Source organism: Microcebus murinus, chromosome 13, assembly GCF_040939455.1.
Source record: "Microcebus murinus isolate Inina chromosome 13, M.murinus_Inina_mat1.0, whole genome shotgun sequence".
Classification (NCBI taxonomy): domain Eukaryota; kingdom Metazoa; phylum Chordata; class Mammalia; order Primates; family Cheirogaleidae; genus Microcebus; species Microcebus murinus.
Genome location: NC_134116.1, coordinates 4,823,163 through 4,850,587, shown reverse-complemented (window position 1 = coordinate 4,850,587; position 27,425 = coordinate 4,823,163). Strand labels below are relative to the sequence as shown.

General features: G+C 37.5%; 1 protein-coding gene across 6 annotated transcripts in view; it reads left to right on the top strand.

Moving 5' to 3' along the window:
* The first annotated feature begins 529 nt into the window (after window positions 1–529).
* LOC105864197 (KRAB domain-containing protein 5-like) overlaps window positions 530–27,425 on the top strand; it is a 70,099-nt gene continuing 43,203 nt past the window's right edge. For all 6 annotated transcript variants that reach the window (XR_012922408.1, XM_012751887.2, XM_076009274.1 and 3 more), the window contains exon 1: window positions 530–720. Coding sequence is in view for 5 of the 6 variants with exons in the window: in XM_012751887.2 (XP_012607341.2) it covers window positions 718–720 (3 nt within the window). In the remaining variant the exon portion in view is untranslated. The remainder of the gene's footprint in view (window positions 721–27,425) is intronic.

The window sequence follows — 27,425 nt, the reverse complement described above, 5'->3', positions numbered from 1 at the left end:
TTAAATGGTAATATTTTGAATATATCGGTTAAAGTATTACAATTAATTTCATCTGTTTTGTTTTGTTTTATGTAGTTACTAGAAAACTTAAACTGACACGTGGCTCACATTTCACTGGACATAGCTGCCTTAGAGGATAGCCTCACTCTTCAAAGCTCAGGTTGCTTCCACAAAAGACCAGAAGCCATGAAGCTTATATAATCTTAAATTTAAAATAATTGTCATTACATTGTTTCTAGCTTCAAATATTATATATATTATTCACGAATGGATATAACTTTACAGACAAGATTAAATGGGAATGTCCATCGGGCGGCGCCAGGTTCCAGCGCGGGGTGGAATTCCTGCCTAAAGAGGGACTAAATAGGGAATAGAGCTTAAAAGCTAAGAACTTGTCATTCTGGCCTCATTCAGCCCCGCCAGCATCTCCTGACTCTTAGGGCATGAGGGGCGGGGCCTGAGCCCTATCCAATCAGGACCGCCGGGGTGGGGCCTGTCTAATCTGGCGCCAAGCCGGAAAGGAGGGGGCGGCTTCCGGGATCTGGCCGGGCCTTTGTCCCTCGGTGCTCGCGGGTCCGCTGCTGAGGAGTGTTTTCACCGCTCCTTCTCTTTCTCGTTGGGAGGTCCAGGTGGCTCTACCGCAGCCTCTGTCACTCCGTGACCAGCAGGTACTGGGAGATTCGTAGGGAGGACGCCGGGACACCCGGCCATCAGGAAATGGTGAGTTTGCGGGCCGCGCGTCCGGAGATGGGGAAGGAAACCAGAACCGGCTGCGGCGGGACCTGGGCCTCCGCGGTTGGTGGCCTCAGCCTCCGCTGGCCAATGGCGCAGCAAGGCCCTCAGCCCCTGTACCGCGGGGTGTGGCAGGGACCCCGCGCGTCCTGTCCGCTTCCTGCACGGTGACTCTGGCCACAGCCCTGAGCCCGGTCTGTGCAGCTGTGCGTCCGCAGCCCGCGTCTCCCCCAGATTGTGCGGTGCTGACGCGAGGGCCACCAGGCGGTATCCCGACTTGGTGTGCGAGTTCGTGCGTGGGGCGAGCTGTGGTCCGTGGGCTCCTCAGTCCTTCCTTTCCCCTGTCAAAAATTAAACTGAGACACAATTAAAACATTAGTTTATTTTGAGCAAACAGCCAATTTGGAATCCGGGAGCGTCCAACCTTGGATATTTGGGGGTTCCCCAGAGGGGGCGTACTAGAAAGGCTTTCACAAGGTACATGAGGAAGCAAACCAAATTCAGTAATTTGTTGCAGATATGGACTACTTGGACTATTTTCTGGTTATGTAATCAGAAGTTAATTTGTGGTTTATGGTTGGTTGAGCCTAAATTTTGTTTCTAAGTTAGTAATTTACAAAAAATATGCATTTGAGGTAAATATTGGTTATTATTAAGTAAGAGACTGGGGCACTAGAGTCAGTTCAGTCCGATTGCCTCCTGTGTTATTTTAACACTGTGCAGAAGGACTTTAGATCAGTTTGTGGAGTATTGACATTTTTTTTTTATTTCAGCATATTATGGGGGTACAAATGCTAAGGTTACGTCTATTGCCCCCCTCAAGTCAGAGCTTCAAGCGTGACCATCCCCAGACGTTGCACATCTCACTCATTATGTTTGTATATACCCATCCCCTCCTCCCCTCTCCCACCTACCCAACACCCAATAAATGTTACTCCTATATGTCCACTTAGGTGTTGATCCGTTAATACCAATTTGCTGGTGAGTACATGTGGTGCTTGTTTTTCCGTTCTTGAGATACTTCACTTAGTAGAATGGGTTCCAGCTCTATCCAGGAAAATACAAGAGGTACTATATATTACATATTGTTATCCTTGAACATTAGATGTGTTTATATTTATTCAGTTATTTGATTTCTTTCTTTTTTTTTTTTTTTTGAGACAGAGTCTCGCTTTGTTGCCCAGGCTAGAGTGAGTGCCGTGGCGTCAGCCTAGCTCACAGCAACCTCAAACTCCTGGGCTCAAGGGATCCTCCTGCCTCAGCCTCCCAAGTAGCTGGGACTACAGGCATGTGCCACCATGCCCGGCTAATTTTTTGTATATATTAGTTGGCCAATTAATTTCTTTCTATTTATAGTAGAGACGGGGTCTCGCTCTTGCTCAGGCTGGTTTCGAACTCCTGACCTCGAGCAATCCGCCCGTCTCGGCCTCCCAGAGAGCTAGGATTACAGGCGTGAGCCACTGCGCCCGGCCCAGTTATTTGATTTCTTTCATCAAAAATTTAAAAAAATTCAGTGTTAAAGTCTGGTCCTTCTTTTGTTAAGTTTGTTTGTAAATGTCTCTTTTTTTAATGCCATAATGAGTGGAATTGTTTTCCTAATTTCATTTTCATATTACTCATTGCTAGTATGTAGAAGTACAGTTGAATTTTTTGTATTGATCTTCAATCGTGTGACTCCTTAACTCATTTTTATTTGTTCTCGTGAGTTGTAGTGAATTTCTTATAAACTTATGTATGCAAGTGTATGTTATCTGCAATAAAAACAATTCTACCTCTTCTTTTCTCCTATAGAGAATTTTATTTATTTTTCTTATTTAATTTCCGTGGAGAATATTTTCAGTTCTATGATGAATAGGGTGGTAAAGTGAACATTCTTGTTCCAAAACTTCAAAGTAAATTCTTTTATAATTATGATATTAGCTGTAGGTTTTTGATAGTTTCCTTTTAGCAAGTCTAGAAAGGTTTTTTTGTATTACTAGTTTGCTGGGAGTTTGGTCATAAATAGGTATTGGATTTGACAATTACTCTTCTGTACCTATTAAAAGTGTCTTTTCCCCCTCATTATTCTGTTTGTAAATTGCATTGATATTTGGATGTTAAGTCAACATTGCATTTGTGAATTAATCCAATTTGGTAATGATGTGCAATCATTCTTATGTGTTGCTAGATTAAATTTGCTGTTTTTGTATGTGTGTGTGGCTTCTGTGTGTGTATTCATCAGGGATATTATTCCATAGTCATCTTTACTTGAATGCTTTTGTCTGATTTTAGTAACGGGATAATACAGTTCTCATAGAACGAACTGGAAAGTATTCCCAATAATGTTACTTTATGTTTTAGAGGAGTTTGTAAAGAGTTGGCATTAATTCTTCACTAAATGTTTAGTAGAATTTACCAGTCATGGAATGTGGCTCCATGCTTCTCTTTGTGGAAAGATCTTAAATTATTGGAATCATTTTATATATTATATATCTATTGATATATTCTATTTATTTTTGAATTTACTTTCATGATTTGTGCCTATCAAAGTATTCATTTCAAATTTCTAGTATTCTATGTTTGTAGATTTTTCTAAGCAATTAAAACTGAAAATTCAGGAAGTATGATGTAGGAGAATGAGGCTTTGGCATAATCAGTGAATGATCCAAAATTACCTCTGATGTAGGATGAAACATATGACTGTGATTGCTATACTTTATATTCATTGTATATGTAAAATGTGTTATTTAATCTAAAACTAATGAAGCATGCCATTCGACCTTAGATTTTATAAAAATAGCATACTGAGCCTCCCTTATAGTTTTTATAAGTATTTAGATAGGACAATAAAACAAATTTTATTAAGAACCAATGCTATTACTATTTATTTATAGTAAATGATGAATGGTATGAATAAGTGGAAATTAGACAAATCAGAGTGTAAATAATCATTTTGTGTAAATAATCATACTGTTTTAGTTACTGTCCTAAGTCATTTGCACATATAGACTTAATTACTAAGATTTTAAAATGTATAATACAATGATTTATAGACAATGATACATTGACACATTTATAATGATATTAGGTGACACTAAAACCATAGAAATAAAATGTTTTGGTATGCAATGTATAAATGAGCATAAAATGTTAAATAATTTTATTAGAAAGTTTGACTTATTAAATGTAGTGACAAATGGACTCATTATTCACTAGAAAACACGAGATGCATATTATTTTTTGATACAGTGGAAAATTATTTAAAATGGTAATGTTTTAGGCCTAAAATGTCATTAACTTTTTAAAAGTAGATATCAAAAAAGTCATATTTTTTAGTTGTGGAATGACTATATAAATTATGAATTAATGTAATTATCCAGTAATATCTTTCCACATGCAAATTTCATTTAAGTCTATTTGAACTTCTTGATTAAATGGAAACTCTTACCTGTGATTATTTTAAAGAGTCAGATATATGCTAACAAGGTGGCATGGGGATTGGAGTGAAGAGACCTGAGTTTAGGTAAATGATTGTACCATCTTAGCTCATGGTTATATAAACACAGTAATTCTGGCCATATACAGGCACTGTTCACTGAAATGGAGTATATCTTTTCAAAATATGCATACAGTGTAAATTAGAATTTTACATATTAAAAAATAATCACTCTGTACAAATTATTATTACTATACAGTATATCTGAAGGATAGAAATATTCAAAATGAAAAAATAGCAGTGTTTCACGAGGTACTGTTGTCTGCCAGAAAATATCTATAAGAATATTCTATTCATGTGAATACTGTAGATATTTGTGCCTATAGAACAAATTATATATAGTGCAAAAACTATCGGTACAGACAGCTACAAATTATAAGAATCTCTAAATTGTAAATAAAAAGAGAAATATGGGGCCGGGCGCTGTGGCTCACGCCTGTAATCCTAGCTCTTGGGAGGCCGAGGCGGGCGGATTGCTCAAGGTCAGGAGTTCAAAACCAGCCTGAGCAAGAGCGAGACCCCGTTTCTACTATAAAATAGAAAGAAATTAATTGGCCAACTGATATATATATAAAAAATTAGCCGGGCATGGTGGCACATGCCTGTAGTCCCAGCTACTCGGGAGGCTGAGGCAGAAGGATCACTCGAGCCCAGGAGTTTGAGGTTGCTGTGAGCTAGGCTGACGCCACGGCACTCACTCTAGCCTGGACAACAAAGCGAGACTCTGTCTCAAAAAAAAAAGAAAAAGAGAAATATGAATACTTCTCAGGAGCAAAATTAAATAAACAGAGGAGTAATCATTACTAAAAATCAAGTAATCCTTTCACTTACTGACAAATCACAATGATGTCAAATTCACATGGGTTCTATCCAACTTCCAGCATGGCAATTGGAAGAAATAGAAAGAAATAAACTGACTGAAGACATCCCAAATGTGTTATCTCCCAATTGTGAGAAGTAAATCATAAATTATTAAGCACAAAAGGAAATCAGCTACCAAGATGAAGGGTCAGAAGAAAATAGATGTCATATAAAATTCAGATATTGAAATTATATTGTAAATATTTAAATAAATACAGCAGGGAAAATAAAAAATCAAAATAATGTCAGAAAAACAAATTCCAAGATTAAAGGGCCATATTTAAAACTAAACCAATGAATAAACAATTATAAGAAGTGAACTTAAGATACAAAGTGTGAGCTAAACATTGAATTAAACTAAGTTGACGAGAGGACTAGATAAGAAAATAGAATGAAGGAAAAACACTTTTAACTTTTATACTAGAATATATATTATAAAAGGAATGAAAGACAATAACCAAAAATGATGATTTATAAATTTCTAAAAATAATCATGAATGAATCTATAAATTCAGAATTCATGTCAAAAGAGATGGGATAAAACTGCTTAATAGAAATAATAGTAAAATTGTATAACACCAAAAGGAGTGAAAAAATTAGAAGCAGTGAGATAGATAACTTATAAAGGTAAAAGCAAAATCTTCAAATCTTTAATAGAAGCCAGAACATAAAAATAAAGATTAAGAGAGGTACAAAAGAATTTAGACTCTTAAAAGTAAAATTTTATATGTTTTTATTGAATCAGCAAATTCTGTGATACTTGAATAATTTAACTGATGACAGAATAATCTTACTTTTGTCAGAAAAGAAGTTTTCATAACTAAGTTATTAAAAATTTATGGCACTTCCATTGCATATTCTACAGAATATTAGTTATTTTATTAGAACTGATTAGCACCAAAGAACTGACAGTGGCATAGACATTGACAGTAAGACTCTGGACGCTCAGGATGACTGAGTTGTACATGCATAGCAGGGTGCAGGAGAATGTGATGATTGAATTTAGCCAGTACATGACTATAAAGAAATTCATTAGCAGCAGGATGGTCTTGATAGCTCTTTTCTCTGGGGAAACTCTGGTGCTGTGAAGGTACTAGGGACACCTTTGATACCTGGACAAAAGAATCACCATGTATGCACTTGAGAGCAGCATAACTCCCACAAGGAAGACATTTCTGGATATTATCAGTGTGAACATCACAATTCTGATTATGTAGCTCATAGGGGAAAGTGAACAATATTTATTAGAATCGAGATCAGTTTGGGTCACACTGGAAGAAGCCACAGTTTTGAATATCAGATAACTACTGCAGGACAAACAGAGGAACAATAAAAATGCAAAAATATGTAAAATGTAATTTTGTATGTATATTTTTAAACCTTGGCAAGCAGGTGGTGCTGTGGCTTATGGTGAAGGCTCAGAAGGGAGGTGGTGTAGATGGAGAGGCCCCTCCTCACTCTGTTTATATAGAAAAATGATTTAAATTTGAAGTCATTCTGAAAATTCAGGGACCCACACAGACTTGGAAAAAACCAAAACAGTACAGTGAGGGGCATCACTGTGTGGATGAGGGCCAAGTGACATGTGATCAGGTCAGTGGGCTTCCACCTATAATCCAGTAATGTGAAAAGGAATGTGCTGGCTGAGACTCCATTACCAGCTTGGAAAAGAAAGGTAGTTTTCAGTGGTTATGTAAGTGGTAAGTCAGTTCAACTAATGGCAGGGAGGAAACTTATTTCATATATCTAGAGGAAAAACCAATAGACTTCACATCACCAACATTCTGTTTTTCAGTAGCCAAAATTGTCATCCACTGCCATCATTTTTACCTCACCCAATTATATTTTAATATCTCTGACTAGTTCATATAAATTATTAAAAATAAGCCTACAGGCCGGGCGCTGTGGCTCACGCCTGTAATCCTAGCTCTTGGGAGGCCGAGGCGGGCGGATTGCTCAAGGTCAGGAGTTCGAAACCAGCCTGAGCAAGAGCGAGACCCCGTCTCTACTATAAATAGAAAGAAATTAATTGGCCAACTGATATATATATAAAAAATTAGCCGGGCATAGTGGCGCATGCCTGTAGTCCCAGCTACTCGGGAGGCTGAGGCAGAAGGATCACTGGAGCCCAGGAGTTTGAGGTTGCTGTGAGCTAGGCTGACGCCACGGCACTCACTCTAGCCTGGGCAACAAAGCGAGACTCTGTCTCAAAAAAAAAAAAAAAAAATAAGCCTACATACCGTTTTCTACCTAATATGTCACACACAAACATACCCATCAAACACCAACAAATCAATACTTCCCTGTACACAGTGCTTACTACACTCCTATTTGGCCAATGCCTTCCTCTCTTAAGAAAAAATTTCTTTTCTGCATTTCTTCCTTTAATATTTAGCACCCAAAAGACTGATAGGCTTATAAAATTACTCCATTGTATTTGTAAATCTGAAATGAACAAAATTTTATGCTTAAAAAAGACTTAAAATAAATAACTAGAATATTGGCCGGGCGCGGTGGCTCACGCCTGTAATCCTAGCACTCTGGGAGGCCGAGGCGGGCGGATTGCTCAAGGTCAGGAGTTCAAAACCAGCCTGAGCGAGACCCCGTCTCTACCATAAAAATAGAAAGAAATTAATTGGCCAACTAATATATATAATATAAAATCAGCCGGGCATGGTGGCTCGTGCCTGTAGTCCCAGCTACTCGGGAGGCTGAGGCAGGAGGATTGCTTGAGCCCAGGAGTCTGAGGTTGCTGTGAGCGAGGCTGACGCCATGGCACTCACTCTAGCCTGGGCAAGAAAGCGAGACTCTGTCTCAAAATAAATAAATAAATAAATAAAAAAATAACTAGAATAAATTCACTTGAATCTTACATATCAATTCACTTTTACACTTTCTATTTTTCATCTCTCTTCCATGTTTATAGAAATCTGTAATTATCTCCTTCCCCCTGATAATCTGGATAATCTTCCTATTATATCAGCAGATATATTAGCAAACTTTATTCCATCTGCAACCTTATGTTTCCTTTGCCATGAAATTTAACGTATTCCTAAAATCTGGAGATTAGGGGATTGATTAGGAATTAAACATATTTGGGGAGCATGATTGCACTTATCATGGGTCTTCTTATATGAGTATTTTCTCAAATGGTCTTGTCCCTATTCCAGTTTAGTTTCCAATCCAGAAATCCTATGTGTAAACTCTCTTTTCCTTATGAGGGAATTGCTGAAGTCTAGTTCTCAATTACCAGTAGACCAAAAACTATGTTATTTTTTTATTTCATCATATTATGGGAGTACAAATATTGTTAAGATTACATATATTGCCCTTGGGCCCCCTACCCCCAGTCAGAGCTTCGTCCATCCTCCAGGTGGTGCGCATCACAAAAACTATGTTATTGATACTATATGACATTCATGAGTTTGCATCAAAATGATCACATGATTGTCCGTTTATTGAGGCTTCACTTAGTGTAGAATTAGCGTACCATACCTTGAAAAATACTTAGATTTTCAACAGTAGATGCTTCTCCTGAAGTTTTAATGAAGATATTTCCAATATAATAATGCTTCATAAAATTTCACTACATAATTTTGCAATTACTGTGTAATGTTATGTTCCTTGGACAGGTATTGTTATTAATTTAAGGCTTAGAAGAATTCAACTATATGAGAGAAAAATAATGGAAAACCACTGTAATTTCTCAGATTTCTCTGAGATGGAAGAGTGTTCCATTATGTTTTTAAGGATACATAATTATACTAGACCACAAATCGAAATGTATGCTAAAGAAAAAATGTTAACAGTTTGTATTCCTGTCTCATACTCAGAAATCCATGGCTGAGGTAAAATGTTGATCAAAAATTTCTAATATGTATGAGTTTGTAAGGGAGAAATCCTTTACTTGATTTAATGGTTGCTACCCTTCCCAAAAGCTTATTCTCTCTACCTTCCATGTTAAAGAAACATAGACCCTAGAATAGACTATGCCTACTGAACTCAGAAAACTTGCTTGTGAATTTTAACAACAGAATTCAAATATGTTAATATAATTTTTAATAAGCAAATTATAATTTTAAACTTCTAGAGAGAATAGTAGGCATACAAAATTTAAAGGATGTCTTAATAAGAAGATGCTATGTCTTTCAAATTGGGAAATTATATTGTTCTCTCATCACTAAATGACTTCTTCCAAATGCGTATACAGAAAATGCTGTAAGTTAAATTTATTTTGAATACATAAAATACTAAAAGTTTATTTTTATGGAAGTATTTGAAAGCATGCTTAATTTTATTAGCACTCATCATGTAAGGTATTCAGTAACTCTACAAAGATTTGACGAATGGCAAAAAGTGTTTTGTGCTCAAAGAAAAAAAATGTCAGTGAAGAAATCTGTACCAAGAAAAGCTATGTTATAAAACGAGAGGGAAAATAAAGCTATTCCAGATGTCTTTTTCTTTAAAAAACCAGAAAATTTGCTGCTAGTACATTAACTTGATAAGAATGTTAAAGTGAAATTGAAATGGAAACCAGGCCTGACAAATTTCTAAGCAAACAAAAGTAACTATGTTCTTAGCCAGAATCACGGCCTGTTACTTATGGCCTAATTAAAGAAGCAGGAAGGTTTGCTGAGCTTCACCCTATGAAGATTCTCAGGAAGGGGAATCAGGATCAACCCAAGATGGACTCCCTGGGGAGAGACACAGCAGGTAGATCTGCAGCCTGGCAAGGGTGGCATGACCACTTTCAGGGAGGAGGCTCACTGAGGCCAGGTTCCTTGACAACTGTGAGGAATAGGGTACAGGGGCTCAGAGACCATAAAAGGCCCAAAGTTGCCTACTTGGTCGGCTTGGTGGACCCTACCCTGGCCCTCTGCTCAGAACACACTGCTTGCCCTGTACTAGTGTAGAATTTGCTGGTGCCCCAAGGCCAGAAGATAGTAGAGACCTGGTACCCTGAGACACAAGCCAGCCCTGTAGGCAAGCTTTGCATGCCCACACATGATGACCAGTTCTTTCCCTTTCTTATGTTATTTTGAAAAGCAATTATATAAAATATGTATATAATTGAACAACTGGGTCTGTGTTTATGGAAATACAATATATTTTCTAATAGCTACACATGGTGGTTGGGGTAACAACCTGTATTGGGCTCAGTTAATGGCTTCTGAACAATAACTACAGGAACAGATAATAGGAATATGATGTGAGAAATAAGATAATTATCACAAAAATATAAATATATAATTGGTCTACTTTCTTTTCTCAGTTTCTTAAATTATATAAAGAGATAACTAGAACAGTACATTTTTAGATTTATAACATATAAATGAAATAACTGTACAATTAATGTTAAAGAAATGGAGTGGGGAAATTGAGCTATATAAAGTATTTCTATCTCATTAGAATTATGGTACTATAAATTTGAAACAGAATCTGATGACTTAAATATAAATGATAAGCACTAGAGCAACCAATAAGGAAATAAAAAAATAGAGAAAAAATTATTAAATAAATTAAAATATTAATGGGAAAATTTTACTTAGTGTAGAAGAAGGCAGTAAAGAAAAAATTAAATAACTCAAAGGGTATGTAATCTATAGAAAAGAAAAGGCAAACCAGTAGATACAAATCTAACTATATCAGTAATAACATTTAATATGAAAAGATCGCATAACCAATTATAACTCAGAGATTTTCAAGCTGTTTAAAAAAGAAATGACAACAAAATCCAAATATATGCTTCCTGCAAGACAATCACTATAGATGCAGAGACACTAATAGGATGAAAGCATAAGGGGTTAAATATGCAAACCCAATAGTGTAAAAGCTGAAGTGGCTATATTAAAATCAGAAAAAATGCATAATGACAAAAATTGTTACTAGAGAAAAAGAGGGATATTTTATGATGACAAAGTGTCAATCCATCAGGGACATGTACAATTATAAAATATTTGCAGTTAACAATACCTACAAAGATAAATGAAGCAAAAAACTTCAGAAATGAACAGATACTTCAACCATAATATTTCGAAAATTCAGTATTCACTTTCAGTAAGAGAAAAACTAGAGAGAGCATCAACAAGAAATAAAAGACAAGAAGAACTCTAAAATCCAACTACATCTAAGAGACATATAGAGACCTCTCCATCCAACAGCAGTGAAAAATACATTTTCTAAATTACTCATTCTCCAAGCTCAACCATATAGTAGGCAAGAACTCATTAAAATGAAAAGACGAAAAATAATATAAGTACGTTCTCTGCTTACAATGAAAGACAATTAAATGTAAGAGAGACAGCAAGACATTTGGTACATAAATATGTGAAAATGAAACAACATGATCTAAAATAACCAATGGATCAAAAAGTAGAAATTAAACTTGGAAAATATTTTGAGATGAATGAACCTAAAAATGCAGCATACCAAAAATTACGGGATTCTGTGGAATAGTGCTCAGAGGGAAATTTATAGCAGTAAATACATTCGTTAAAAAAAAGAGGAAATGCAATAAACAAACAGCCTAACATTTGTTGAAAACATTTTTAAAGACAAACTGTGCAATGTGGATCAAAGGCTATCAGTTGAGGCAAAAAGACATATGCTGAAAAGCCTAAGTGGAAGCCTACAGAATGGGATACTTTGATGATTAGAGGTTTTCAAAGCATCTACCAATTCCTGAGACTCTTGAGTGTCAGGTGAATACTCAAGGTGGGATACATTCTCAGGAAATATCTGGAAGGCGGTTAACTCTCTATTTGACTATCAAGCTCTGTACAGGCAGAGGTAATTAATGGTAGATGAAGTTAGAAAGGTGGTTCCCCAATCTGCTAGGACCAGTGTCCATATAAGAGTAGGCAGATACCCTAGAGATTACTTGTTCACACGTGCACAGAAGAAAGGCCATGTGAGAACACAGTGAGAAGGTTGTCATCTGAAAGCCAGGAAGAGAGTACTCTGCAGTAACTAACCATGTTCATACACTGACCTTGGATCTTGAGCCTCTAGAACTGTGACAAAATAAGCTTTTGTTATTTTAGCTACTGGATATGTAAATTTTTATTATTGTAGCCCAAGCAAACAAATTTAATATGTGAATATTTATTACCTGCAGGTATCTATGCAAATTGAAAGAAAACATCAAATTTGCTCAATTTTCTGAGAATGGTAGAAATTACGTGATAAGAAAAGTAAATTAATAGTGTAAACTAACATATATTCTATTTAGGAACAGAATTAAGATAGGAGGATGATATACCACTTGGAGTAAGAAGTGAAATTACAAACTTTAGAAATTTTTACAAGCTATATCAATATAGTAAAAATTACCTCAAAAATGCCTAACAGTATAAGTATTTCTGTGGGCCAAATCCAAATAATGATGTCATTAAAATAATTAATGATCATAACAATAATAAATTAATAACATAGAGCCATGAGTCCAAATAATGTTTATAAATACACAAATAAATAACTGAAGAAGAACGGAAAGCTCATCTTTGCAGTAGAATGCCAACAAAAGGAATAATGGAAGTATTATTTGGCATTCACTTTTTTTTCTTTAGAATTCTGAGTTGACAGCTCTTTTCTTTTTTCTCCTTTTATTTCATCATATTATGGGGGTACAAATATTGTTAGGGTTACATATATTGCCCCTGCCACCCCTGCATTCACTGTTTTGATGTGAGCAGATTATATATAACCTCAAAGAAAATCCATACAAGATGTATATTAATTAAAAATAGGAAAAATAATAACTTTTAGCAGAAGAATGTGGGAGACAACATCATAACTTTGTTAACATCAGTAGTAATATGATGAATAGATATAATATTATCCCAATAGATATTCTGAGGAGAGGACACTCTACTGTGATATTATTGGCAAAAATAAAAATGATCTGAATCTAATCATAAGAGACCTGAAAAACTCAAATGGTGGGATTTCTAAGAAAAATTGCCTTCCATTTTTGCAAGCAAAAAGCTATCAAAAATGATGGAGAGATATAGGAACTGTTTCAGGCTGAAAGACCCTAGTGAAATGACAGCATATTATTTTGAGACAGATCTTTTTCTATGAAAGACATTATTGGCAATGGTCCAGAATTGAAAGGGGTCTGAGAAGGAGATAGTAGCAAATTGCAGTGTTAAATTACACGTTTTCATTTGGACAATGTGATCGGAAGAAGATGTCCTGCTGTTTAAAAATTCACACTGAAGTATTTAAGAATTTTGTGGCATTATATCTTTAACTTAATTCTCAAAGAGTTCTGAAAAAAGTTAAGAAGTGTTTACATACATGTATAGAAACAGAGCAAAAGAATGGTTAACATCAGGGACCTATTTGAAAGGTATATGGGGATTCTTTGTATTGTTGCAAATGTTTCTGTATTAGGTTTATGCAAAAGTAATTGTGGTTTCAGACTGGTTTGAAGTCTGAACTATAACTGGTTTGAAGTCTGAACTATAACTAGGCTCAAATACATCTTTATTAATCAAAATAGGAACCATTATAGTCAACACATTTTTGCCAACAAGAAATAAGTTTGTTTATTCCTGTAGTGTAAAAATCCATGCTTTGGGATTTGACAAACTCTTAGAAAGCATTTTCTGCATCCTACTGGTTGTGGAAGCATTTTCCCTGCAAAAAGTTTTGGATATTCTTGAAGAAGTGGTAGTTGGCAAGAGGTCAGCTGAATATGGTGGATGAGGCAAAACTTCATACCCGAATTTGTTCAACTTTTGAAGCATTGGTTGTGTGACATGTGGTAGGCTGTTGTGGGCAAGAATGGGGCCTTTTCTGTTGACCAATGCTGGCTGCAGGCAACGCAGTTTTCGGTGCATCTCATCCATTTGCTGACCATACTTCTCAGATGTAATGGTTTTGCCAGGATTCAGAAAGCTATAGTGGATCACACCAGCAGCAGACCACCAAACAAACAGTAATTAGGTTTAAGTTTGGTTTAAATTTGACTTTGGGATATGCTTTGGAGCTTCTATATAAAATCCACTTTTTCTTGCACATCACAATTCGATTGAGAAATGGTTTGTTGTGTACAATAAGAGAAGATGACACTTCAAGAGACGATTTTTTTGATTTTCGGTCAGCTCATGAGGCATCCAGTTATCAAGCTTCCTCACCTTTCTAATTTGCTTAAACTGCCAAATGACAATAGAATGGTTCATGTTGATTTCCTCGGCAAGTTCTGTAGTTGTAAGAAGATCAGCTTCAATGATTGCTCTCAATTGAGTGTTGTCAACTTCTGATGGCTGGCCACTGTGGTCCTCATCTTTAAGGCTATAGTCTCCGATTACAAAACTTCTTGAACCACCACTGCACTATACGTTTGTTGGTTAGAAGTTCCTGGGCCAAATGCGTTATTGATGTTGCGAGTTGTCTCTTCTGCTTTATCACCTATTTTGAACTCGAATAAGAAGATCTCTTGAATTTGCTTTTGTCTAACATCATTTCCATAGTCTGAAATAAATATAAACAGCAAGTAATAAGTCATTAGCAAAAAAACACAAAGTGAGAAATGTGAATTAAAATGATGTGTAACATAACCACATTTAAGAATATGTTCCAATGTCAAGTGACAGATTTCAACAGTGCTAAAACTACAGTTACTTTTGCACCAACCTTAATAATTTTTCAATTTCAAAATAAAATTAAAATGTACTTTAGAAAAAAATTAAAGAAATTAAACAATTAGAAAATGTAGAAAATAAAATTTATAAATTATTATAAGTTATACATTATAGTAACATATAAGAACATAACTAGACTTTAAAAATATAGACAGATTTCTTGAGGGAATATAAAAAATAATTTTCAGTGCAATGAAGAAATAAGAAATAGAGAAATAATGGAAATTCATAATTGTCTATATTGAAAAAATATTAAATCAGAAAGAAAGAATGGTTAAATATTTTACTATAGGATATTTATCTAAAGTAAACTACTTATTTTATTAAAAATATTACCAATATTAACTATATAAGAAAGAGAAAATCTGATTATTCCATTTACCTGTGCAAGTTATGAGTCTGTTAAGTATGTCTTCCAAATTGCATAAAATCTGATTTATTTGAAGGACAAGTTCTGTGAACATTTAAAGTAACACGTTGCTTCTGCCTTATGTAATCTTGGCAAACATACTCTAAAGAATACACTTTTTTCATTTTGTCAGACTTATAAAACACTGATCTTAAAAAATACAAGGAAGCATGAAAAATAGAATAATTAAACTCAAAGTTTCATCAAGCACACATAGCCAGCAGTGAAAAGAAAATATTAGCAATTTTAATTTACTGGTAGGAAAGTACACAAACTTTCTAAATGGAATTTATTCCAACAATATTCAATGTTATATGATGTACTAAAATAGCATATTAACATTTAAGGAAAATGATGTGATCACCAATATGTTTATGGTAGAAAAAATAATGACCACAAAACCATGTCTAATAGGGAAAGATACTTTTAAGTAAGAAAATTCCAGCAAATGTCATGTAATGAAATAAACATTTGCCACAGGAGAGATTCAGGGAAAATAAGTTCCTTCATGAAGAACAAAATGTGAATTTCTCTTCATCTGTCTTCAGGTACCTTCCCAGAGATGCCCCCAAATTCTTCTATAACCACAGAGGTGTTGTTTGACTCCTAAAAGGTCCAAACAAAGCAGGTCCCTTTTAATCTCTTCACACTGCTTCTTCCTGGTGAAATTTACCCAAGAATTTCCTGAAAAATTACATTTTTTGCTGATCTTTTGCCAAAAAAGCCTAGCAAAAGCAGTACGATTTGATCAAGGCAATACTGGGGAAACAACATGCATACATTTGTTAAGGCAGTGTTTATTGAGCATTCACTATGTGCTCACACATATGTTAGGGTGAAATGTTTGCAGGATACTGTGCTAGAAATCACAGACTTTATATGAATTAATCCTCCTAATATGCTGGTAATTGGGTATAATATATCCTGTCTGTCCCAGGAAGAGTTTAATGCTGGACCTTGCCTTCCAAGAGAAATAAACTCTGCTGTTTTTTCTTTTTTTTTTAATTAAAAATTTTTAAAAAAATCTTGTAAGTGATAGTAGATAAACATAGGTGGAAGAGAGAGAAGCATAAAGGAATGCTGGAGTAGTGGTTCTGAGAGATTTTTTACAGTTTGTTTGTTTGTTTATTTGTCTTTACACGAGGAGCTACCTATAGACCCCGAAATATGGAAGATGGGGAGCTGTAAGGTACTCTGAAAGCAGAGGCTTCAATCAGGAGATAAATTCGTTTGCCAGATTTAAGTCCTTTGCTCTACTTTACTTGTGTCTAGGCATAAGTAAATTTTGAGCACCAGCCCTGGATAGGCAAAAGATACAGTAAACTCTATTCTGTGAATTGTTCTGAGAAGGGACCAACCATGGTGAAATGTGTATCCAGGGCCGAACAGGTTCTTAATCTAAGAGATTATTTTAGAAACCTGGAGTGACAGTGCTTTGTTTGTGCTTGTTAAGTCCTGGCAAAAAGATTTGGGATACTGTTCTGTCCCTAACAAAACCAGAGAGCCACACCATGCAGCATTATCATTCCATGGTATTTTATGTTTGGCGACCATGGCCCAGGGCTCCATGGTTTTCATTCTGTACAGGCAAAAGCAGCAAGTCAAATACATACATTTGACTAATATCTCCCCTAGATCCTTTCCAGAATTCAGAGCGACTAAAGCCATTCTTCTCCCGCTGACCACCTTTGTATTTTTTTATACCCTCTCTTCATCTTTCAAGTTTGTTTGGCTCTTTTTAGTAATTCCAGTCAATTCCTGGTGCACATCTCTGTGAACCAATGCAGGTTTCCCACTGTCCAGCCCTTTGTTCTCATGAGCAGGGACTGCCGTGTATCCAAGCTTTGCCTGGATAAGTAATACAAAATTCCCCCAATCTTCTTAGAAATAGGTGAATTGTATGAATTTGTTCAATGTTGTTGTTCATTCACTCATCCCCATAGCATTTTAAACACAATTATGAAGTAATCACAAGAAACTGATACTATATACATACAGGCATACATCAGCATAAGTTTAAATGTGTATTTGTGTGTATTTGTCAATCATTCAGATCATGCTCATTATGTATCAAGCAATAATATTAGAAAATTGTACATTAAGAAAGTAAAAGTAGTACTAGTTATGACAATGAGAAAAGCTTTACCACAAATTCTGCTATATTTGATATTTATATAAGTATGGTAAGTGATTAATGGTTAATTTGCCTTTATCCAACTGAATATGGTCATATAATATTTGTCTTTAATAGGAATAATTAGTCTATTTGGATAAATATTATAATGGATATTTTTGGGACTGGATTTACTTAACTTATTGTGTGCTTTTCATGATAACCTCTAGTATCTTATCTTTTTATCTTTTGTGTTAATTTTTAACATAATTCAAACTCTTCCCTGTTTTTCATTGAAAGTTATTTAACATATTTGTTGTCTCTTAGATTTTAACCTAGAAATTACACCTTGCCTTTAATCACTAATCACAGGGTCAAGTGATTTAATATGTGTGTCCTGTGGACAATATATTAATCTATTTGCATTCCTTCAACTTAAGAAAAAATACCCACATGCATTTGAAATATTTAAAGATATATGCACAGATTATAAGTGGGTAATGAATAAGTAGAAATTTGAAAAATTCAGAATGATTCCTTATGAGACTTTTTAGATTAAAAAGGACATTTTTAGCCCACAAATGTCTTCTGTGACGTTGTCACAGAATGTCTTCTCTCAGCCAGTATCCTCAGGGACAAGCACTATACTGACATCTAACAGCAGAGATCACTTTTACCTCTTTTATGCTTTATATAAATATCATGCAGCAGGAACTTTTGTACATGGTTTTTTAAATTCCATAGGTTGTTTTGAATTTATTTGCATGTTGTTGTGGAAAATTTCTTAGCATTGAATTCTGTAGTGTAAATATTAGGCAAATAATTATTCCACTGCTGATACACATGTGAATATGTTTCTGTTGGGGCTGTTAGGAATAGTGCTGGTATATAAATTCTGGAAAATCTTTTGTTGATTGCATGAACAAATTTCTGCTGGGAACATATATAGTACTGGAGTTGTGTTTTATGTTTATGTTTCTTCCTGTTTTAGGTGATACTGTCAAACAGTTTTCCAAAATGTTTTTACCAAATTTCACACCCACCAACAGCGTGTTAGTTTTCTGGTGTCCCGACATTCATGCCAACATTTAGTATTTTCTGTCACTTTCATTTTAGTCTGCCGATGGCTGTGTGATTATATCAGGCTTTATTTATATTTCTCTGACTACTAAGAAAGTTGAATATTTATCACACTTTTCCATTCATTGAATAACCTCTATTTTGAAGATGATTTTATTTGTCCATCACCCTATTGTTCCTTTCTTAGAATTCTTTCTCTCTTTTTCTCTCTCACTCTTGCTCTTTCTGTCTCTATATTCCTATTGTTTGATGAGAAATTCTTAATTTTAATATAACCTCATTTATAATGTCTTTTGTCTTAATCAGTATTTTCCTATTTTAAGACCACAGAGATATTTTGTTTGTCAGGACTTATACTAAAAATCTGATTTTACAATCCATTCAGAATTGACTTGTGTGGCTAGTGATTTAATTATTTTTTTCCAGTAAGCTAAAAAAATTCAATTTATTCTAAAATGTTGTCTCAGAGTTCTTTTTATTTGCTGTCACCTGTCATTGCTTCACACAAATTCACATTACTTCATTCTCAGAGCTGATGTTTCAGTGAAGACTATGTAATTATTTTTATTTTTTTCTTCATCTTTCTGTTTATAGAACCCCATAGCACAAAATAGCCAATGTTAGTTTTGGTCAAAAATCTTCAGTGGGCATTTTTGCTCAGCAGATAAATTATTTTCATATTTTATTTTGTTTTTCATTTTAAAATATGAATTGAATAAAGATTGAATATATTTGAAGTATGCAGTGTGATGATTTGATATATATATAACATATACACACATACACACATGCTGTGTAGTGATTATAACAATCAATTTAATGAACATACTTGCTATTGTTGAATGTTTCTATCCTTCTTAAATTCATGTTGAAACTTAATCTCCAAAGCAATAGTATTAAGACATGGGGCCTGTAGGAGGTGGTGAAGTTATGAGGGCTCTGGCCCTCATCAGTGGGATTAGTGACTTCGTAAAAGAGCTTGAGGGAGTGAGTTCTGCCATTTTTGTCCTTCTGCCACATGGGAACACAGCATTTAGTGTGCCATCTTGGTAGCAGAAACTGGGCTCTGACCAGACACCTAACCTGCTAGTGCCTTGATCTTAGATGTTCCAGACTCCATAACTATGAGAAGTAAGTTTATGGTGTTTATAAATTACCTAGTCTAAGGTATTTTGTTATAGCAGCAGGAATAGACTAAGACAACATCCATCACTACCCATGCTGCATGTTAAATTTCCAAAATTCATTGAGCTTGTAACTGAATGTTTGTACCATTTGATCAATATCTTCCCATTTCCCTTACCTACAAGCCTTTGGAAACTACTGTGTACTCTCTGTTTCTAAGAATTCAAAATTCTAAGGTTTCACATAGAAGAACAAACAGTATTTGTCTTTCTGTGTCTGGTTTATTTCACTTAGCATATTGTTCTTCAGGTTTATCCATGTCACAAAGGGCAAGACTTCCTTCTTTTTTTTCTTTTGGCTGAATAATATTTCATTGTATTTATGTAACACAATTTTATTATTCATTCATCTATTGATGGACATTTAGGTTGTTTCCATGTCTTGGCTGTTGTGCGTAATGTTGCAATAAGCATGGTAGTACAGATGACTCACTGAGATACTGATTCATTTTTTTTTTTTTTTTGCGTATGTACCCAGAAGTAGAATTGCTAGATAATATGATATTTTTATTTTATTTTATTATTTTTGAGGAATCACCGTATCATTTTTCATAATGGCTGTATCAGTATTCTCATTTTTTAAGAGAATGTTGTGCCCTATTTTGAGATAATTCTTCATGGATTTCTCTGTTTATTTTTTCACATCTTATATACACTTCTGTTTTAAACTATCTTTTCAAGTACTTTAAAAAATAAACAGCATTGGGAGATGCCAGCAGTATCTCTGTCTAGGGTGAAGGACAAATAAATACCTGAAAAATTTAATAAAGAATATGTTTCTGTGTGAGGCAAGGTTTCTTTTGAAACATACATGAAAGCATTGGGGCTTCTTAACCTTAAGGTTCCTCAGCTGTGATGCAAGTCTGTTGTGCATAAAATACCCAGTTGTGTCTCTATTCACATCAACTATCCTTACGTTTATAAGGAACAAATGCAAATGTGAAACTTTTTTCCACTTGTGTGAATAATAATTATTTTTTTATCAGACCCAGAGATGTCATGCCACGTTCTAGCATACATGACAATGACAGTCTAAATTGTTGGCTTGCAAAAAGGATAGAAATCTAAGTAAAACCTTTCACAGTTTTGCTAACAAGGATGGGATTTTTAGAGAGATACCACTTTGTGTATGAGGAAAGTAGAAAGATTCTTCACAGACATGGTTAGGGGATATGAGAAGGCTCCTTAGAGTAAGTAGAAAATTCTCTCACCGAATGGGAATGAAGTGAGAGTAAGATTCTGCCATTCTCAGAGCTGTTAATGAGGCTGTGTGTGAGAGGGAGAATTGAAATGAGATGTCTGAATGTCCTCCATTTGTTGTTTATTCTCCCCCTGTTAGGATGAAGAAAGAACAAGGAGTCCCCAAAGCTGATATAGTACTTTGTATAAACCAAAATATTTAAGTTCTTGTGGTGGTTCTGGGAGCCACCAACAGGCTGCTAGAAACTAAAAGGAAATGTAGCTTTTGCAGTGCTGCCTACTAGCAGGGAGTCATTCCCTGTATCCACTGAGCCCTCCCTGCACATATACCCTACCCCACTTTAGCAACTTTCTGAAAAGGTTGAATCTATTTGAAAATTTCAGGGATAGGAAAACTCAAACTTGTATGATTTTGTTGCATACAAATGTCCAAGTTACCATCCTATATGGTCCTGTGGGCAGGGGCAGTAGATGCAGAAATGGGTGAAAACGCCAAGGACAGTGGGGTCAACCATGGCTGAAAAGATGCAGATAGAAGCTTCTGATCCTGAATGCTCTCCATGTGTGGAAAGGTAAAAGGAAAGTGGGCAGCACAGACTTTAGGGTTAAACGCTCAAAGAGAATAAAACCTTCCCATTGCCCTAGCCCTACCCCACTGCACGCACTCATGCTATCCTGGGCCCTTGCATTCTCCTGCCCTGGTGATAGTGTAAACTCTTTAGACCATGTTTATATAGAGGGAAAAATAAAGTGAAAAAAGCAAAAAACAAACACCAAAATTCAACTGATAGGTTTTAGGTGGGGTTCACAGAGTAGGAAGATCACTCAGTGGTGGGGGGGGGCCTTTTGGCTAATTCAATATCCTATGCTGTTTCTACACCAGCTTCTATAGTAGGAATTGTTAAACATTTTTGTGCTTCCCTATCACATAAGTGTCAGAGTGTATTATTCCCATCTGGGTGAGGGACAGGTAGAGAAGTATAAGACACACTTGGTCTGCCATTTGCCACAGTGGGCAGATCAGGCTCTGTCATGAGTAACTCTGTGCTGTGATGTCCAATATTTTCACTGTGTGGATGATGTTCTATTGGCTGCCAAATCATAAACATCTGTCTCAGTGATTCTGTCTAGGATGGTATCTCTCTGCTAGAAGAGGTAGCTGATAAGACTTTAAAAAAAAAAAATCCAGAGTCCTGCTTTTTAGTTAAGGCTTAGTGGAACTATGTAGGCAGGTTAGCATTGGTCAGTTCTTCCGGTGGTCAAGGGAAACTTAATGATGTTGCTATTTGGAGGCTCTGGCAAAGGAATTCAGCCACCACCTAGAGAGATCTCCTGGAGTTTTAAAATCATAGCCACCCTAACACTACTGGTTACACTGATTTGAAAGCCAGCTGTGAGTTTGCTAACAGAGCTCCTGGCAAACTGAATCCTAGCCCATCAAAGGCTGGAGGCTCCTTGGCTTTATATTCCCATTTTGAAGTGGGCCAATTTGAACTCTGTGAAAGACTTCGAAAAAGCACTTGTTAAATAGAAATAATATATTCTGGAAGGAAATTGGACTGACAAATATCTCAGCTCTAAAGGAAAAATTAGAATTTATCCTTGGTGGATATTTTATGTCCCCTTCTACTAGCTCAATCAAAGATGCTGGCTCCATGGGGATGCCAATTCACCGAGTATTCCCTCAGTGCATGGCTCTGGTTCATTGATGCGCCAGGGAAGCTACCAACTCATGGTGTCCACTGGGCTGCTGTGGCTGTTTAACCTTGATGCCAGTCATGCAGAACCTGAAGTACGGCTGGTCACTCTACTCAGTATTCAGGACTCAGGGTTTGAGGTCATTGCCCACATTGTAGCTGTCGGTCTTCCACATTGTAAACTATAGACTATTTATGGGCACACTTTTTGGGGAGCTGCAAAGTAGAAATAATATTAGCTGCAGATCTAATTGCCTGATCACTTAATTAGAAGCCTATGGAAAGAGGCTGTTCTTTGAAGAGACTAGCCATAATCAAGCTATGGATTGAGTCTGAATCCATGTCTAATGCAGAGGCTATCAGTACAGCCAGACTTATGGATCTTGCTAAAGTTGATCTGTTTGTCTCATGGTTGAGGAGGCCCCAGACCATTCCAAGCAGAATGACTGATGTTTGGTCCACTTCTTGACATAATAATGGTCATGCCTCACCACACTTGATACTTTTAGCATAACAGTCAGCTAACTTCAGCCATACTATGTGTCCCTTTAAACTAATCTGTTACCTTTCTGAATTTTAAGACCACTTGCACTCTGTTATATCTTTTTCAAAACATGTACTGAAAATGAGGTGACTGTACCATTTTTTTTCTCATTTTGACCAAACATGTTCATTAGGTAATTTGTGGATTGAGAGTGGTTGTCCCTCATAGGGATTATCTCTTCTTGATTGCCTCTAAGGTAAGTATAAAATTGTTGGGGACTATAGGAATCTATTTCTCCAATTTGAGGTTCTACACTGACTATTCCCTGAGAAGATGTGCCTTTCTTTCCCCTAACTGCAGCCCAGACCAGCCTGGTATGTGCACCCTCTGAGTGGCAGCCCAACCCAAAGAGGGATTATGGGAGTCAACTTAGTTCTGGTTACGTTTTACATAGGGACAACATCCTTCTTCCTGTTTCACCTGACTCTTCTAGATAAAATGTCTAGGAGAAAGTAGGGAGTGACCAGAGTAAAGGTATAATTATACATATTGGGATGGTACAAACTGAATCTTGGAATGCAGAAGAAGTATGATGACCTAAAACCTGGGCAGGGAACAAGTTAGACCCCAGGAGCTATGGAGAATGGAAGGGCATTAGTAACATTTGTCTTTTTGATTCACCCTTAGTGAGGTCCAGAAAACAGTCAAAGAATCATGTTGGTCCTGCACAGGGGTAATATTTGTTAGGCTAGATGGTAGGGCAGGGGATGTGGGTTCTTCTCCTTTTGGTTCTGTACATCAGCCTTTAGAATCCTTTGACACTGTTCCGTTTCTCAGTGATACAGCCATGGAATTCTAGTGAGGAACACGTGCTTCCAGTGTCCAGCTGTCTGAGGCCACAGTTTTTCAAATGATGGAGAGCTATTGTTTTTCTCCAAGGACACTTAGTGTACCCCTTGGCGGAGCTTAAGCTGGATCTATGCAGCACTGCTTCCACTTTCTCCTTCCTCTGTAGCTGGGGCTCCTCCTCTGCTTTTCTACCACCAAGAGATGAATCTATATTTGTCATTATTTGGTGAAAATTAGAGACATATGTAAGGGGACTCTAGACCCAGCCCCCAGCATAAACTGACTTTTGCCTATTTCTCTTCCCACTTTACTAAATCCACTATGTTGGCACAGAGAAATACACTGAGATGGGTCTTTCAGGGGAGATTTAAATGTTGTACTTCCAGAGAAGCTGGTGGTGCAGGGCAGAGTACCCACTGGGAATCAAAGCTTCTGACTACATTTTCCAGTTTATCTGTATCTGGTAGATGGGTCCAGGAAACATCCCAGATCCCTGAAGGGATTATTAAGTAGGGCAGGATGCCTGTCCATCTGAGTGCTAGGACACACACCAGTCAGTCAGTCACCTTCTGAGGTCAGATTCTCAGAGTTAAGCCTGTGTGGTAGGGCCACAGAGCACTACATGCCTGTGAAAGACTGTGATTAGTGAAAGAGGAAGGTCTGGCTCAGGGCGAAGTCTCCTTTCTGAGGGAACATGATGCTTCTGTGGGTTTGAGATTCTTTGCCCAGCCTCAGAAAAGAAGCACTGACTGAATAATTGTTTGAGGATCATATAAATCAGCCTTCTTTATTTTCAATTTCTTAAATAATGAAACACAAAACATTTTATCCACTTCCAAATTGAATGTGAGCATGAGTAACTTCAGTGAAAATGTCATAGGAGGGAATTCTGGGCCCTGTACCCCAGAAACCTCAAAATTCTGGTACAACCTGTTATAATAAACCTTATCAAAACTTTTTTTCCCATATAGATTCATCTTTCACTGAGCCTTGATTTTGTTCCAGGTAGTGAAGAATGAATAATTATTTTTGCCTTTGTGATAAAATCAAATTCCCACACCCAAAGTATTAATGATGCCATCTTTACTGTAGTTTTTATTGCTTATAAACTTTCTGCTATGGGCTGAATATTTGTGTGCCTCCACCTCTAAATTCATATGGGCAAACTTAATCCCCAGTGGTAGTATTAAGTATGGGGCATTTGAGGAAATGACTAAGTCAGGGAGACTCTGTCTTCATAAAGAGAATTAGTGCCCTTGTGAAGGAGATTGAAGGGAACATCCTTGTCCCTTCTCCATGTGAGGATACAACAAGAGCAACAGGGCCCTCAACAGACACCAAGTTTGCTGGTGCCTTGACCTTGGACTTTCCAGACTCCTTAACTCTAAGCAACAAATTTCTGTTGTTTATACAGTACCCAGTCTAAGGCTTTTTTGTTTGTTTGTTTTTGGTAGCAACCTGAATGAACTAATGAACTAACCCTTACTTTTAGGCACTTTGGTCTGATTTAAAATTTTTAGCTCCATAGGTCTATCAGTCTTTTAATCAATTTGGGTTTCTAAGTGGGCTGGCCAATCTATTTTTATTTTTTTCTTCAGAGATTTCTTGGCAATTCTTTTTTTTGTTTTTGTTTTTTTTTTTTTTGAGACAGAATCTCACTCTGTTGCCCAGGCTAGAGTGAGTGCCATGGCATCAGCCTAGCTCACAGCAACCTCAAACTCCTGGGCTCAAGCAATCCTTCTGCCTCAGCCTCCTGAGTAGCTGGGACTACAGGCATGCGCCACCATGCCTGGCTAATATTTCCTACATATTTTTAGTTGTCCAGCTAATTTCTTTCTTTTTTTTTTTAGTAGAGACAGGGTCTTGCTCTTGCTCAGACTGGTTTTGAACTCCTGACCTTGAGCAATCCACCTGTCTAGGCCTCCTAGGGTGCTAGGATTATAGGCATGAGCCACCACGCCGGGCCCTCTTGGCAATTCTTAAGTCTTTGTCTGTAAGATTTTTTGCAATAACATGCCTAACTCTAATACCTACTGGTGTGTGTATTTGGAACAAATTAAATTTATAACTTACCTTAAAGAACAATTGATTTTGATACTTTGAGTTTTTCAACTTAAGAACATGATATTATTTTCTACTTGTTTCATGTATTTTAGGAACTTTCTATGGTTTATCTCATATGCTCTACACACTTTGGTAGATTCATTCTTATGTTTTTTATTTGATTGTTTTTTTTTTTTTTTGAGACAGTCTCACTTTTGTTGCCCTGGCTAGAGTGAGTGCCGTGGTGTCAGCCTCGCTCACAGCAACCTCCAACTCCTGGGCTCAAGCGATCCTCCTGCCTGAGCCTCCCGAGTAGCTGGGACTACAGGCATGCACCACCATGCCTGGCTAATTTTTTTGTACATATACTTTTAGTTGGTCAATTAATTTCTTTCTATTTTTAGTAGAGACGGGGTCTCGCTCAGGCTGGTTTCGAACTCCCGACCTCGAGCAATCCGCCCGCCTCGGCCTCCCAGGGTGCTAGGATTACAGGCGTGAGCCACCGCGCCCGGCCTGATTGTTTTTTTTTTTTTTTTTTAGACAGAGTCTCACTTTGTTGCCCAGGCTAGAGTGAGTGCCGTGACTTAGCCTAGCTCACAGCAACCTCAAACTCCTGGGCTCAAGCGATCCTGCTGCCTCAGCCTCCCGAGTAGCTGGGACTACAGGCATGCGCCACCATGCCCGGCTAATTTTTTTCTATATATATTAGTTGGCCAATTAATTTCTTTCTATTTATAGTAAAGACGGGTCTCGCTCTTACTCAGGCTGGTTTCAAACTCCTGAGCTCAAACGATCCACCCGCCTCGGCCTCCCAGAGAGCTAGGATTACAGGCGTGAGCCACCGCGCCCGGCCTTATTTGATTGTATTTTATCCTATTAAAAAGTAAACAGGCGAAATAAAATTTTTAAGTCTATTTTAGTAAGAAGAAATTCTGCCGGCAGTCACGGCAGGCTTCTTCTTAAACGTGCCCTTATGGGCCCGAGTGGCCGGGCCAGCATTGGCAGCGTGTCGCACACAGCCTTGGGCCTGCTGATGCGCTGACTTGTCCTGCTCTGCAGGCCGCGGCTTTCGTTTACCCTTTCTGCGCCCAGCTCGGTGCCTGCCCCGCCGTGGACAGGCTGTCACCATCCCTGGTGCGTAGGCGGCGGCGGCAGCCACTTCGTGCTGCCCGAGCTCTCTTGCCGTACGCGCTGCTCCACCGGTGCTGGCGCTCGTGGGCACCAGGTCAGCTGATTGCGCTGCGCCCAGACGGGCTGTGGCTCTGGACACGGCCGCTAGGGAGGGTGGCTGGTGTGGCTGCGGTTTTGGGCTCTGGTGGTTCGACTGGGGCGGCTTCTTCAGCTCCGAGCCGCCATGGGATGCCTGGATGCCGGTCACGGAACCAGGCCCCCGGCCCATTGGCTGCTGCTCAAGTCAGGGCCCCGGCGTGGGCGCCCGGCCGGAGCTCCAAGGCCTGTGGCACGCGGGGGACTGCCTCGGGCTCACCCTGGCCTAGCTGCTGTTGCTGCTGCTGCTGCTGCTTGGGTAGGGTGTCCTGGGCGGGGAGCTGTGATGGCGGGGCCTGCTGGAGCAGCCTCCCCTTGGCGGGCCCCTTGAGGTTGATGCGGGCCATGGGCTCAGGAGTCCCAGATCACTGCCCATGTTGTG